The 16956-nt window shown below is 40.4% G+C and overlaps 1 protein-coding gene across 11 annotated transcripts in view; it reads left to right on the top strand.

The window, feature by feature from the left end:
* The window catches only part of LOC122564410 (catenin delta-2-like), a 1213649-nt gene that overhangs the window by 1157650 nt on the left and 39043 nt on the right, over positions 1–16956 (top strand). For all 11 annotated transcript variants that reach the window (XM_043719230.2, XM_043719228.2, XM_087978581.1 and 8 more), the window contains 3 exons: positions 5517–5667; positions 8017–8245; positions 16524–16608. In XM_043719230.2, coding sequence (XP_043575165.1) covers positions 5517–5667; positions 8017–8245; positions 16524–16608 — 465 coding nt within the window. The remainder of the gene's footprint in view (positions 1–5516; positions 5668–8016; positions 8246–16523; positions 16609–16956) is intronic.

The following is a 16956-nucleotide window of genomic DNA, read 5'->3' as shown; positions in this document are numbered from 1 at the left end:
CTTTTAAATGTTGTAATTATACTCACGGGTGCCACTTCTTCTGGCTGTTCATTCTGTATATGCACCTTCCCCTGTGTAAAAACATTGCCCCTCAGGTCCCTTTTAAATTGCCTCTCACCTTAAACCTATTCCTTCTAGTTTTGAACTCTCCTACTGTGGAGAAAAGACCTTGGCTATTCAGTCTATCCATGCCCTCATTATTTTATAAACTTCTATAACGTCACTGTCAGCCTCCTACGCTCCAGGGAAAAAGGTCCCCAGACATCCAGTCCACTCATGTAAAAGCTCCTGAGGCAAATCCATCAGCACTCTTGACCAAATTTGAGGTCGTAGCTGTAACAGTTCCAGTCTAGCTAGAAACTCATGCAAGTAGCAAGAGACCAGATCAACACTAAACCAAATCCCTCTTACTAAAGCAGCAGCTGCTATTGTCCTGTTTTCATTCCACAATGGCCCAACTTTGAAGAATATAGTCCTTCATTCTTGATTCTTGTTTCAGAGGAAGTTGTCACCCTGATGAATCTGTTAATATTATAAACATCTCTCTCAATACACTAGGAATTTGAGTAATTCTTTATCACAGGGGAACAATTCCTACATAGTACATGGTGCTGTAGATGGGGTCTTCCCAAGAATATACTATTTTAATTCACTTGTAGTATCTGGGTGACACTGGCTAGGCCCATCCCTAGTTGTCCTTGAAAAAGCCTTCTTGAACCACTGTTATCAATTGCTATAGGTAGACCCACAATGCCTTGAGGGAGTGTGTTCCAGATTTATGATTCAACGATACTGAAGGCACAGTGATATATTTCCTCATGTGGTGAGTAGCCTGGAGGGGCACTTGTTGGTGATGATGTTCCCACATTGCTGCTGCCCTTGTCCTTCTAGGTGGTACTTGTCATGAGTTTGAAAGGTGTTGTGTGAATTTCAGCAGTTCATCCTGTAGATGGTACACACCACTGCTACTAAGCATCAGTGGTGGAGCAAATGAATATTGTGAATGTGATGCCAATCAAGCAAACTGCTCTTTTCTATATGGTGACAAGCTTCTTCCATGTTATTGGAGTTGTATTCATCCAGTCAAGTGGGGGGTATTCTCTCACATTCCTGACTTGCATCTTATAGATGGCTGTCAGATTTTGAGGTGTAGGGAGGTGAGTTCCTTGCTGCAAGATTCCTACCCTGTGACATGTTGTCATCACAGTGTTTATAATGCTAGTTCTAATCAGTTTATGGCCAATGGTAACCAAGTGGGAGATTCAGTAATGGTTATACTATGTCAAGGGGTGATGGTTAGACTCTCCTTCATTGGAGATAGTCATTGGTTAGCATTTATGTGGCTCAAATGTTACTTGCCACTTTACAGCCCATGCCTAGATATTATCCAGGTCTTGCTGGATTTGGCTATGGACTGCTTCAGTATCTGAGGAGGTGTGAATGGTGTTGAACAGTGTGCAATCATCATCGACTATATCCAACAATGATTGTATGATGGAGGGAGTCTTTGATGAAGCAGCTGAAGATGGTTGGGTCTGTGACGTTCCCCTCAGGGCAACGATGTCCTGGAGCTGATGACAGACCTCCAACAACTACAACCGTCTTCCTTTCTGCCAGGTATGACTCCAACCAATGGAGAATTTTCCTCCCAATCCCTGTTAACAAGTGGCGTTGATCTCAAGATCACACTCACTCTCACCTCACCTCTGGAATTCAGCTCATTCGTCCATATTTGAACTAAGGCAGTACTGAAGTCAGGAGCTGAATGGTTCTGACAGTACCCAAGCCAAGTACCAGAGAACAGGTTATGTAAAGCAAGTCTTTCTTGACAGCATTGTTGGTGACATGTTCTATCACTGCTGAAAGAATCGGTAGAACTGAAGCAAAATTCCAGTCAGCCCTGTTACAATAAGGATGAAGTCTGCCTATCTGACTAATGATTGAAATTTGTTTTTCTATTTAAAGAAAGGTCTAGCTCCTTTTAAACTTCCTTCTACCATGCTGGTGGTTGTATGATAGACTGATAAAATAATTGTTCAGTAATCATCAGTCTCAATCAATCTGTCTGAATCAGATCTGCTTAGGAGGGAAAGAAAGCACGATGGGTACACAGCTTTAGGAAGCTTTGGTCGAAGGTAGAATAATTGTTGAGTCCTGTTATGCTAATGTATGGCATAAACATTAGAGGATTATAAGAATGGTCGCTCATGCACACTTATACATATATTCTGGAAAATATTGTTCATCAGCATGTGGCCAGACTCATCTGCCTTTATACGCTCTGTAAGATCTCGCAACTGTCTGAACCTTACAAACATCTGACACTTATCATATTTCAATCTACTTTTACATCATTCTGCAAGAAATCTAGCCAGCTTGCATTTGAATCCATCAACATTAATTGTTTCCACTGTGAAGAATTTGATAAGGACTCATGGTTGTTAAATTCTCATTGTGAGAAAGTCTCGAAGGAATCTGCTTCCGTGAATTAAGCACAGGTTCATTAATAGCCTAAATTTCCCAACCTTGTTACTGATCCAAATCAGACAAAAGAGGCGGCACGGTGGCACAGTGGTTAGCACTGCTGCCTCACAGCGCCAGAGACCCGGGTTCAATTCCCGCCTCAGGCGACTGACTGTGTGGAGTTTGCACGTTCTCCCCGTGTCTGCGTGGGTTTCCTCTGGGTGCTCCAGTTTCCTCCTACAGTCACAAAGATGTGCAGGGTCAGGTGAATTGGCCATGCTAAATTGCCCGTAGTGTTAGGTAAGGGGTAAATGTAGGGGTATGGGTGGGTTGCACTTCGGCGGGTCGGTGTGGACTTGTTGGGCCGAAGGGCCTGTTTCCACACTGTAATGTAATCTAATCTAAAAAAAAAGTTACCCGTTTACTTTTAAAGGAAATTTTCCCACCCACTTCCTGACCAAGAGCCTTTTCAACCAAGTTCGAAGGAAGGGTCACCGGACCCGAAACGTTAACGCTGAAGTCTCTTCACAGGCCTGCTGAACTTTTCCAGCAACTTCTGTTTTTGTTTCTGATTTACAGCATCTGCAGTTCTTTCAGTTTTTACATCCATTTATTATTGAGGACGTCACAAATTAGCTGGTTTCGATGAGCAGGAATGCCCGTCCAGGAGGAGCTGCACCTTTTGTAGAGTGTAAAAGTCTCTTTTGAAGTCACAAAGGAATGAATAACTCAGTTTTATATAATGCATGAATATATCAATTTTATTCAACATGTATTAATAATAAAAGGGAGAAAAGAGTGACTTTGTTAAAAAGAGAAGAGTAAAGCACTTTTTCCTACTTTATATATCTAAAGACAGGAAGATAACTTTATTATGGCACAAGTGGTAACCCTAAATTAGTGTATCAAGCCAGCTCCCTAAAATGGTACAGTTCCCGACATCACCAAGTCTCTGACTAACACTACATGGGATTTGACTCTCCTGTGATGTTCCTTCCTCCATGGTATTCATCCACTTAGCAGCAATACTGGATGATGTTCCTCTTCAAGTCCAAAATCTAGCCTCTTTTGAGGCCTCTATTGAGACTTTCTCACAATGAGAATTTAACAACCATGAGCCCTTATCAAATTCTTCACACACGCACCACAAGACTTACACAGTCTGCAGGACTTGATGGCCGAGACGGTAAGGCAGGTAATGAGATGACTCAAGGAATCTACAGAGATATGGACAGGTTAAGTGATTGGGCAGAACCTTGGCAAAGAGAGTATAACGTTGGAAAATATGAGGTTATAAAGTTTGACAGGAAAAATTGAGCTGAATATTACTAAAATTGAGAAAGACTGCAGAAGGTCTGTGAAGTGCTTGTGCGTAAATCACAAAAAGCCAGTGTACATTGTCAGCAGGCAATAGGAAGGAAGGCAGATGGAATTGGGCCTTTATTTCAAAGGGAGTGCAATATTAAAGTGGAGAACCTTGCTCAAACTGTATAAGATACTAGTCACACCATATCTGGGATACCGTGAACAGTGTTGGTCCACTGGTCTACTTTAATGAAAAGTCGAGTGGCATTGGAGGCAGTCCAGAGAAGGTTCACTGGGTTGATTCCAGTTATGGAGGGATTTTCTTATGAATGGAAGTTGAGTGGATTGGGCTTACTCATTAGAGTTTAGGAGAATGAGAGGAAATCTTATTGAAACATACTTAATCTTATTGATCCTTAAGGAGCTTAACAGCGTAGATGTGGGAAAGGTTAGGATGGTGGCACAATCACAGAGTAAGTAATCACTAATCTAGAGATGAGGAGGATTTTGTTTCTGTGAGAGGGTAGTAAATTTGTAGAAATCTTTACCACTGAGTCCGTAAGTTATTCAAGGCTGAGATGGACTGATTTCTCATCATTAGGGGAATGCAGGGTTACTTGTATAAGGCAGGAAAATGGATGTAAGTAGAGATCAGCCATAATCTCATTGAACGGTGGACCAGACACGGTGGGCTTAGTGCCCTACTTCTGTTCTACTTTTTAGTCTTATGGATTTGGCTGTTTACACATCCTTTCGATGGTGTCGCCCACTTGCCATCAATCAGATTTACCGTCCCTCAACCAAACTCCCATCTTCCTGGCTCCACACCAGAATTGACCATTCCATTGTGCTGGCTTGTATTTCAACTCTCAATATTAATTGAGACAAAACAACAGTTCCAAAAAAATGAACAAATAAATGTAAAATGCTATGGATGATGCAAATCTGAAGTAAACAAAAGGAAATGCTGAAGAGACTCAGCAGATCCAGCAATATCTGAGAAGAAAGAAGCAAAGTTGACATTTCAAGTCCGATATGTTTTTTTTTTCAGAACTGAATAACTGGGTTCTGAAGAAGAATCATACAAAACTTGAAATGTGAACTTTGTTTCTTTCTCCACAACTGCTGCGAGACCTGCTGAGGTTTTCCAACACTTTCTGATTTTGTTTCCTAAAATGACCTGCTTTGATCACCATGGAAAGCAAATAAAGGAGTTAGAGAAATAAACAAATCCACTGTTAATAATATTACAACTGATTACAGTTACATATTTGATTAATTATTTGACTTAATCGAAGCTCATTACACTTAGTCCAAAATTAAGATCTGCAAAGTACCTTTTAATAACTGAATTAAAAGAAAGCACTGTGGATGCTGGAGATCTAAAACAAAAACAGTAAGTGTAAGAGAAGCTGAGCAGGTTTGACAGCATTTGTGGAGAATTAATGTTTCAAGTCCATGATGACTCTCGATATGATTTGAAAATTAGTTTTAGACTCAAAATGTTAACAATGTTTCTCTCTTCAGCACTTTTGGTTTTTATTTTAAAAGTTCAGCATAGGTCTAATACAGATTGTATTAAATTCAAGAGCAAAGCATAAATTAAATACAAGAATACAAAATGCTAAAATTTGGGGATGCAGGCCTCAAGCCTATACTCTCCTTTCGTAGCTAGATAGTAGTTGTTGGCCAGTCTTTAACAGTAGTTCTGTTTTGAGTTGCCAATGTGTTGCTGTTTATGTTCACAGTGGTCTATTTACATCCGTGCTGCAGTCCGGAAGGAGAAAGGTTTGCCCATTCTCGTGGAGTTGCTGCGAATAGACAATGACCGTGTTGTGTGTGCTGTTGCCACGGCATTACGAAATATGGCTTTGGATGTCAGAAACAAGGAGCTCATTGGTGTGTAGAAGCACAAATATCTTTCTCTTTCTGTGGCAAATAAACTAGAAATATATGCTGTTATAACTTGGAAGAGTAGTGTTGATTTTCAGCATATGCCAGTAGTCTGGCATAAGAGCCCTTTATCCCATCTGTACCTGTTACTTTGAGACCTGACTACTTGTGTTCAAATTGGCCTCCTACCTTACACTCTCTATAAAGTTCAGCTTATGAAAACCTCTGGTGCCTGAAACATAATCCACACCAATTCAATCATCATCCTTCGCTTTCTCATTTACTTTGGTTGCTGTTTCGCCACGAGCATGATTCTAAAATCTTTGTTTCTTTTAACAAATTCTTAAAAGACTTCATTCTTCTTTGGACACAATAAAAACCACCTCCCTGACATTACTCTGAGGCCTCCACAGTCCTTCAATTCTGGCCTCTCTGATTTTCACCACTCCACCATTAATGCCCATGCTCTCAGTTGTTTTCAGCAGTAAACTCCAGATTTCACTCACTCATGCTTTGCTTTTCTCACTCCTCCCTTAAAATGCTTCTGATAAACTAAGTATTCCATAAATCCTTTTGCTCACTTCCCCCCAATGTCTCCTTATGTAGCTTCACATCAAACTCCATTAGCATTCCATTGAGGTGCTTTGCACCATTAAAACTGTGATATAAATCAGGTTTTATAAGGCAAATCATCACTAGAACCATTAATTAATCACTTTGGATGAAGCCTTACTCTTCAAACCAATTTTCTAACACCCTTTATCAATGATTAGCATAAAGCTTAAAAGAAATCTTTGCTGGAGATGTTATAGCCTGCTATCAGCTTGTTAAAATTGCAACATAATTTTTTTGGGTCTGCCAAGTGCTATTTCAGTTTGCTGAAGGGGATTTAGAAAGAACTTGAAATTATATTGCTGTATCCATGACCTCAGGATGCTCAAAGTGCTTTACAGCCAATTAATGACTTTTGAAATTTCTCATATTCTGCAGGTAAATGTGAAAGGTTGATCACAGCAAGGCCCCACAAGCAGCAAATATGAGAATAAAAATAAATATGAGATAGTTAGTCTATTTTAGTGATTTGGGTTTCGTTTTAATGATTTGAACTGGTTCAAAGAAAATGAAAGAGTTGTTAAAAGTGATTTAGGATGAATTTTCTGTTATATTGTGCCATTCATGAGCCGCAGTACATCACAACGCACTTTCCACTTTGTATTTTTGAAGTATTATTTTGCAGTGAATCTTGTGCATTAAGTGATGCGTGGCAGACATTTTATCATTTTAGAGAATAATGGAGACTTGGCCATTTCGTAGGCTCTTTAGCTTGATCTTAATAAACAACAGGTAAATTTCTGAACATATTAATGTTACATTGGGCTGGAGTGCTCTGTTCTTTACCCCCACCAGCTGAAATGTTAGTTGGGATCCAGCCTATAGAAATGCAGCTATCCTTACCATTTTACACTCAACGAGGTGTTCATTGGCTTGGGATGAGACCTCAGTTCCACTTGGGGGCAAGTCCCATTTGAGATAGCTGCTTGCCAATCAGACTGTTCTGTAGTCCCATCAGCACCAGGTTCAAATGGTGGCCACTGCAGACATTGCAGTCAAACCCCAAAGTGAAGTATATGGAAGCTGTAATGAAGCTAAATCTAGGGTATCTGCAGGGTCCTGAAGGTACATCCCAGTGATTAGGCTGGGGGCCATATCTGAGATGTTAAATGGAGAGTTTTAAAGCAGTAGTGCTATGGCCCAGTGGAGGAGAGGTGCTTCCAATGGGAATAGGGAATACCCCAATGAAAATCCGTTTGCCTGTAATCATCCCACCCAGTGAAAGCTGCCAAGTTATCCACTTGGCAAAAGTGAGTGCTGCAGATTAGAGTCTAGATTAGAGTGGTGCTGGAAAAGCACAGCAGGTCAGGCAGCATCCGAGGAGCAGAAAAATCGATGTTTCGGCCAAAAGCCCTTCACCAGGAATTTGTCGATTCTCCTGCTCCTCGGATGCTGCCTGACCTGCTGTGCTTTTCCAGCACCACTCTAAGCAAGTTATCCACTTGGCTTGATCCATCTTAGGGTCCTGATGGGGCATTTAAGTGACCAATTAAGGGCCACAATAGACCCAAGAGTGAGTGGCCTGCCCAATAACCAATAACCTCAACTGTCCCTAGTCTCTTCTGGATTTCCTGCTGGGTATAGCCTTTTATTTTTGAGATCCTTCTGGATTACATTTGTACCTTCTCTAGTACCTCCATTCTCTATGTGTTGCAATATGGAGACCCTGAATAGTGCTCTGTGCTCCCAAATATGATCTAATCATGTTTCTGTCTTTTTCCTTCTCTCTCCTTTTCCACCAAGGCAAATATGCCATGCGAGATCTTGTCCACCGTCTTCCTGGAGGCAGCAGCAGCACTGGCACTGGAACCGGCACAAGTGCAGTCAGCAAAACCATTTCCGACGAGACAATAACTGCCATCTGCTGTGCTTTGCATGAAGTCATCACTAAAAACATGGAAAATGCCAAGGCCTTGCGAGATTCAGGAGGAATCGAGAAGCTCATCAGCATTGCCAAGAGTAAAGGAGACAAGTATGTAAACTGGGCACAGTTTTCCTGAGCTCCAGGTGATGCCATTGTGTCTGAGGATCTCACTGTATCAAGGCACAGAGGCCAAAGGCTTAATGCATATTCTCATAGAGTCATACAGCACTGAAACAGACCCGTCAATCCAACCATTCTTTACCCACCATAATCCAAAACTAAACTAGTCTCATCTGCCTGTGCTTGGCCAATATCCCTCCAAACATTTCTTATTCATGTACTTATCTAAATGTCTTTTAAACATTGTAATTGTACCCTTTTCCACCACCTCCTCTCGAAGTTCATTCCACGCACAGATCACTTACTGCGCAAAACAAATTGCCCCTCATGTCGTTTTCAAATCTTTCTCCTCTCACCATAAAAATATGCCCCCTTGTCTTGACATCCCTCACCCTAGGGAAAATATACCTGCCATTCACATTATGTATACCCCTCATAATTTTATAAACCTCTTTCAAGTCACCCTTCAATCTCCTACACTCCAGTGAAAAAAACCCCAGTCTATCCAGCCTCTCCTTATAACTCAAACCCTCTATTCCTGGCAACATCCTGGTAAATCTCTTTTGATCCCTCTCCAGCTTAATAATATCTTTCCAATAACAAGGAGACCAGAACGGGACACAGTATTTCCAGAAGAGGCCTCCCCTGGTCTAGTACAACCATGTCTAGTACAACCTCAACATAACACCCCAACTCCTACACTCAAAGGTTCTGACCAATGAAGGCAAGTGTCCGAAATGCCTTCTTAACCACCCTATATCTAAATTTAGATTTAGATTAGATTACATTACATTACAGTGTGGAAACGCCCCCTTCGGCCAAACAAGTCCACACCGACCCACCGAAGCGCAACCCACCCAGACCCATTCCCCCACATTTACCCCTTCACCTAACACTACAGGCAATTTACCATGGCCAATTCACCTGCACATTTTTGGATTGTGGGAGGAAACCGGAGCACCCGGAGGAAACCCACGCAGACACGGGGAGAATGTAAATGTGCAAACTCCACACAGAGAGTGTCACCTGAGGCAGAAATTGAACCCGGGTCTCTGGCGCTGTGAGGCTGCAGTGCTAACCACTGCGCCTCCGTGCCGCCCACGGTGATGCAAATTTCAAAGAGTTATGTACCTGTACCCCTAGGACTCTCTATCCTACAACACTACCCAGAGCCCTACCATTGATTGTATAAGTCTTGAACTTTGTTTGTTTTACAAAAATATTCATGGAGGTTTTATTCATATGGCATCAGAGTTTGAACCATGCCCTGAATCCCCACTCCTAGAAAGAGAGCAGTCTCTTCGTGAGCCAACCAGACTAATTTGGACTGTTGATGTAAAAGCGATTTCCCCCGCGAGGTCCAATATTTTATAACTACTAAAGTTTTGTTCTTAAAAAATACAATCTTTCTCCTAGTTGCAGTCCTAAAGATTATTATTAAATTCCCAGAAAGCCTGGGACATCAGTGTACAGTTGGCAGTCCTATTTCAGATGAAAATGCTGAATGCTGGGTCCCTGAATCCAGCTCTGAATACCAGTGAATCATGTATTTGCTGGGAAGTCAACTCGCAAACACGACCAGGCTTGTGTTTCGGGCTTCCTACTTGATCACAGCCTTGCCTGCTGCTGGTTGTATTTTGGCAGGATGATGACCCTTAGTGGCCATTAACTACACATCTAAGGGTCTTGATTGCTGCTGGGACATCAATGAGCTTTCCTGTTACGATTTGGAGATGCTGGTGTTGGACTGGGGTGTACAAAGTTAAATATCGCACAACACCAGATTATAGTCCAACAGGTTTAATTGGAAGCACACTAGCTTTTCGGAGCGACACTCCTTCATCACAACCACCTGATGAAGGAGCAGCGCTTCCAATTAAACCTGTTGGACTATAACCTGGTGTTGTGTGATTTTTAACTTTCCTGTTAGACTTAAACAGTGGAAGCAGTTCAGGAATAGTGATCATACTGCTGTAAGGTTTGTATCAATAATGTAGGTGGTTAAGGAGCAATCTCAAATAAAATAATTAACTGGAGACAGGCTAATTGAGGAGCAATCTGGCCTTGATGAATTTGAGTCAAAGTCGTATGACAGAAATATAATGGGGCAAGTTGTAGTAAGCAGTAATTTTGGTTCAGTCTCGGTCCATGTATTCCCTTGGGGAGAAAATAGAGTACAAGCAAAATCACAGTATTCTAGTTGAGGAAGAAGCTAGAGTACAAAATGAATCACAAAAAATAAGTACGTAGCAGATTCAATAAAGAATCAGATTGTATGTCAAGAAATACAAAGCAAGAGTGAAAAATAAAACAAGACGTCATGAGAATAGATGGCTAAGATTAAAAGGGATCCTTTAGGCATATTAATAGGAAGAAATTTGCCAAGGAGCCTGTTATTGACCAAATAAAGATCTGTTTGTGGAAACAGAAGGCATGGTGGAGATAAGAATTTAGGTACTTTGCAGCAGCCTTTAGCAAAGAAAATGATTTTGCCAAAACAGTAGGAAGTAAGGAGATTGTATGAATAATGAATGAGATACAGATAGAGAAGGGTAGCTGGCATTATTTAAAGTGGATAAGTCACCCAGTCATCATAAGCTGCTGAAGGAAGTAAAGGTAGTAATTATGAAAGTGTTGATCACATTCTTCCAATCCCCTTCAGGTAGAGAGGACTGGTCCAATGGACTGGAGGATCACAAAACACTCTTGTTCAAAAAGCGGAGCAGGATAAACCTTTCAATGTCAGGCCTGTAAGTTTTTAGTTTTGGTGGTAGGAAAGCTTTTAGTGACAATAATTGTAGGGAAAATTAACAACCACTTGCATAAGTATGGACTTGAAAAGGAGAGCTGCACAGCTATGCGAAGAGAAAATTATGTTTGTTTCATTTCACCTACCCCCTCATTTAGTGAATTTATGAAAGATCCCTTCTTGGGTATGCTAGTAATCCAAACCAAATGAACTTATGTTTAAAAGAAGCCAATTTAATCAGACTTTCTTGATTAACCAAAGGGTGAGTTTATTTATTATGAAACACTAGAAGAAATTGTAACATGAAACACATGCACACAGATTATAGATAAGAAGTGAATCCAAACAAGATAAGATTCAATATCAGTCACAAGAGAATTCCAAATAACTCACAAAGTCACATGTAGCCATAAATAGAATTTGCAGGTTAGTTGGAATTCTTTTCTGTTGTTTCCATTTGACAGAAGCTGGCTTGCAGCACACAGAACAGAAAGTGTCTTTTCTATTTTACCTGTAGTTCAGAGTTACTTAATGGCCATCCTCAAGCTGTGGTCTACACTGCACACTACTCCAAACACTAGCACATCAGGCCATTAATACACAGAGATCAAGGATTTGCAGTTAGTTTTAAAGCTTGGTTTTTTTTAGTTCTGGAAGGGGAAAACACAACAATATATTTTAATTCATGTCCACTGTATGAAATATATTGCACAGAAGATGCATTCCTGCTGAAAGATGAGAATTAAGTTGCCTTGAATTTCTAACTTTGAAAAAGCTGATGCAGACCACATGATCTGAGTGGCTTCTTTCTAAGCTATACTTACCTATGATTCTATGCTAATGAAGAAATCTTTGACTGAAAGACCTGTAAGATATGAGCATTAGTCTGCATAACCATGATTTTTTTTTCTGGGGGATTAATTATAAAAGCTGAAGAACCACTGACTTGCTTCCATTCTGCTACTGGCTCAAATTCAGGGCAATTGCAGCTCAGCCAGTCTCTTCTGTCCAATAAGAATGAACTACAGTGCCATTTCACCAGGGATAGGTGACTGGTTCTGAACTTGGGACACCAGCAGCTCCAAGCTATCAACATTTGCCTTTGTTAAAGGTGTTAGAGATAAGAAAAAGCTCGCAGACTGAGAAATCACTCAAGATATGGCCAGCTTTGAGCTTGAGCAGAAGTGTTAAGTTTGGCAGTCTTCCACCAGTTACTATTTTACTCACTTCAGTCAAGGTATAGAGCATCACGCAAGAATAGAGTCACACAGCATGAAACAGACCCTTCAGTCCAACCAGTCCATGCTGACCATAATTCCAAATTAAACTATTCTTATGCGCCTGTTCTTGGCTCATATCCCTCCAAACATTTGTTACTCGTACTTATATCTAAATGTCTTTTAAATGTTGTAACTGTACCCAAATCCACCACTTCCTCTGGAAGTTTATTCCACACACTAACCTGTCTGTGTGTAAAAACAGTTGCCCCGATGTCTTCTTTACATCTTTTTCCACTCACCTTAAAATATGTCCGCTAGTCTTGGAAATCCTCCACCCTAGGGAAAAGGTACCTGCCAGTCACCTTATCTATACCACTGATCATTTTATCAACCTCTATAAAGTCACCCCTCAACCTTCTATACTCCAGTGAAAAAAGTCCCAGCCTATCCAGTCTCACTTTATAAGTCAAACCCTCCATTCCTGGCAACATCCTGGTAAATCTCTTCTGAACCCTCTCCAGTCTAATAATATATTTTCTACAAGAAGACGATCAGAACTTGGCACAGTACTCCAGAAGACACCTCACCAAAATCCTGTACAACCTCAACATCACTTCCCAACTTCTATACATCAAGCTGTTCAGATGTATTTACCAAATGGGACTGGAATCAAAGCCTCCTGGCTGCAGAACTAAGGACATTGCCATTGCCCCCAAAGAACTCTCAAAATGAATTTATATACCCATGATAAATCTGGATCAATAATTTCCATGGTTGGATATCTGTTTAATGACAGAGATTTATGTGTCCTGTAAATCGTGTCTCCAGCCCCTCCTCTCAGTGTGATCATGACCCTGTGTTACAGCCTCAAATAACCACTAATGAGTTAGAAGATAATTTTAGCTCTTTCCCCAATGTAGTAAATGGAAGTAAAACTTGTGTGTTGTGATGTAGGCTGTCCAATGACAAGTATCCATTCTACACACATGGTGAGACAGTGGTGTGGTAGTAATATCACCAGCCTCATATTCCAGAAACTCAGCCTGATGTTTTGGGGAGATGGGTTTGAACCCCACCATGATAAGATGATGCAATGTGAATTCAGTAATTAAAATAAATCAGGAATTAAAAGCTTGTCTAATTGAAGTCATGTGACCATGTTCAACTGATGTTAAAAATCCTTCTGGTTCATTAATGTTGTTTAGGGAAGGAAATCTGCCTTCCTTACTGAGTCAAACCTAGGCATAACTCCAGATTCAAAGCAATGAGCTTCACTTTTAGCTTTTAACTTCCATCTGGGTAATTAAGGATGGGCAATAAATGCTGGCCTGATCAGTGATGCACACATCCCATGAACAAATAGAAACTCATCCAGACCTCTTTTCATACTTCAGACATTTTTGAGGAGGTTTCTAAATCACCTTTGTAGAAGATGCTGTAGCTTATCACAGTTATATCTGTACAGTATATCCTCATTAACTAATAGTCACTATTCTAACTCCAGACATTAGAATAGTATAGAATCCCTTTGGTGTGGCCCATTCAACCCATCAAGTCCACACCAACTGTCCGAGGAACAGTCCACCCAGACCCACCCATCTCTGTAACCCCACAGTTACCAAGGCTAGTCCACCTAACCTGCACATCCTTGGACTGTGGGAAGAAACCAGAGCACCCGGAGGAAATCCGTGCAGGCACAGATAGAATGTGCACACTCGACACAGACAGTTGCGCGATGGTGGAATTGAACCCAGGTCCCTGGCACTGTGAGGCAGCAGCGCTAACCACTGTGCCACATAATAGGCATTTGCTTAGGATAGAGTGACAAACTTTGATGAGGTTTTGTTGGGGTGGGGGAGCAGTGCTCCAAAAAATGGACTGACCTATTCATAAACATAGACAAGAAAGTTAACAGCAAATCAGTATTGCGAAGGTAGGGTCGAGATCTGACAATATACATTCACATATACTGACTTACATAGATTTCCACATACTTAGATTGCAGACTTCCCTAAAATTTTACAACCCTCATTCAGCTTTTTAAACAACAGTTCTGCAAATTTGTACATATATGTGACTATCCCAAAACTGTGAACCAGTGAATAAATCAAAGAATGCAACTTGATCTGTCATAATGATAATTGATTGCTTAAATTGTGCATGAAATCAGCGCTGGTGGAGCAGTATTTAGTGTTAGATCACATGAACCACACTATACATTAGAATGTCCATTTCCTCCAGTAAAAATCCTGTGAAAAGTGTGGAACAAAGAGAATGTATAAGAAGTTTTGTAATATTCTCCCTCATCCTGTAAAATAAATCTGTCAATATAAATGCAGAAAAAGTTTATTCACGCTGAAACATAATATACATTAATTGCAGCAGAAGGGTGGTATGTATCTTTTAAGGTACCTGTACATCTTGATGACAAGAAAGGCTCCCCCATCCCAACAAAATCCCTCACCACTTTCTTCGCAATCAAACTTACTGATATAATCAGCCTGTCTATGTAGAATTGTCCCCTTTCATGAATTTCAACCAAAGAACCAAGTATTTCATTCTTCATTAAAACTCCTTTCTATGTCATAAAATCCAACCTGAAATTCATCAAATCCAAACACTGCATCGACCAGAAGATGAAGACAATGTTTTATGCCTCTCAAGACATGCAGATAAAAATCTAAAACTAAAGAACAAGGTAATGCCCCAGCATTGATTTCATTTGTAATGCTGTTGTATTTGGTGTTCAGCAGTTACATTTCACATGAATAGCTTGTGAGTATTTGTGTTAGTGGTGATTTGATATAAGGGAACAAGAAGAAAATCAGGAATTAAACATTAAGAATATTAGTGTGCTCTGTATGTGACTATTATTTCTCAATACTGAGAAACCGACCAACTTATCACCTGAATATTTCAGCATTGCCAAAGTAATTTGTTTGACCACGAGCTGCTCTGTACTTCAGTAGCAATACTCAGGTTTCAACATTATCCAGCGCACAAAACCTGCTAAAACATTTTAGATTTGATTAATAAATGTCTCTTCATGACTCAACCTTGCTAGCAGAGACATTTTTATTAATGAATTAAAATCAAGTGTGCTAATTAGTCCCTTTGTGCCAATGTATCCATTTCAGAATGATGTGATAACACCATTGGTTCTATCATTGAGGATGTTGGGATGGGTTGTGCAGCTACATTTGGACAGTCGGAGACAGGGAGTAAGGAAGAGCATCTTGCTCCCACGTTCGCAACAGATAACTTCACTGTAATCCATTGAAGGAAATGGATATAAAGACTTAGTTTAGATAGCACCTTTTGTCACCTCAGCAATTGAAGTGTAATACCAAAACACATTGTCAATACTACAATGGTTATACAGTAAACAAGGCATTCTGTATATGCATAGCCAGGCCCCACAAACAGAAATGAAATAACAACTGAAAAATCTGTTTTGGTGATGATTGAGGGGTAAATATTGACCAGACTCCAAGAATACACTTCGCTCATCTTTGAAATAATGTCTTGGGATTGTCAACTTGAGAGGCCTGATGGGCCATTGATTTAATGTTGCATCCAAGGAACAGCACTTTCAATGGTGCATCACTCCCTCAGGACTGCATTTGAGTGGCTGCCGAAAATATGTGCTTCAGTCCCAACAGTGAAATTTCAAACCACTTCATTCTTGCTCAAAGGTGAGAGCATAATCACTGAATTATAAGTGACAGCTGAGAGTAAATTGACATATTGCATGTAAAAAAGAAGCACGGAGATTTTATGCCACATTTATGTTTATAAGTTTCCAACCAATTCTGGTTCAAAATCTACTGTGGAGCTCTGTTTCCTCCCTTTAGCTTGTGCCTAATGACTGTGAGTACCTTAAATTCTCACATCAGTCATCTCTGCACTGGTATTCTTGCCCATCAATTGCAGATTTATCCAAATTAGTCTGCTGCATTAAAAAGGAATAATAGTTCCACATTTTGCTTCTTTTCACGGAGAATAAATATGCAGATCTTCAAGTTCCAACTGCTGAATAAAATCAATCATACACTACATTAACCTTTAAAAACCATTTGTTCAGACTTATTTATTTCAAACTTAATTTGAAACAAAAAGCTTGCTAGATAATGATTGAGAAGGCTGATCCATACCAACTTAATATATCAGCTTCATTCCCTTCTTTTCCTTGAGAAATAATTCTATTTTTGTTTTCTTGACATTTTCAGTCATGTTAATTGTATCTGCCAAAGGGTTAAAGTGATTTCTAACTTGCACTGTGGTGTTTTACAAACAGGCACTCACCGAAGGTGGTGAAGGCAGCATCTCAAGTTCTGAACAGTATGTGGCAGTATCGAGATCTGAGGAGCCTCTATAAGAAGGTAAAACATTTAGTTCTTCACTTTTCTATTCTCTTCATGTGTAACAGAGATAAAGAATCTTGACATGAATGCAGCAGGTAGAATGCAGCTGGTAACAAAAGCATAGGGGTGTGGTTGACTTTGAAATAACCATGAGTGGCATCAAGAGGATGTGAATGGGTTGCAGGAAGCACCCAGGAAGTCAGACATTATCTGTGGAAGGAGACACAAGGAGTAGAATTTAATGCCCTCCCCGAGGTGAGTTTGAAGATTGCAGGGCTATTATCTTGAACAGGAGATTGCAATGGTGGGACAATGGCATATTCCTGCCTCCCCTTGATCGGGTTTGGGGTAGGAATAACAGGAAGA

The sequence above is a fragment of the Chiloscyllium plagiosum genome, unplaced genomic scaffold (assembly GCF_037043375.1).
Source record: "Chiloscyllium plagiosum isolate Xiang-an unplaced genomic scaffold, Cpla_swu_hap1 HiC_scaffold_34, whole genome shotgun sequence".
Classification (NCBI taxonomy): Eukaryota; Metazoa; Chordata; class Chondrichthyes; order Orectolobiformes; family Hemiscylliidae; genus Chiloscyllium; species Chiloscyllium plagiosum.
This window is presented reverse-complemented; position numbering and strand designations above follow the sequence as displayed.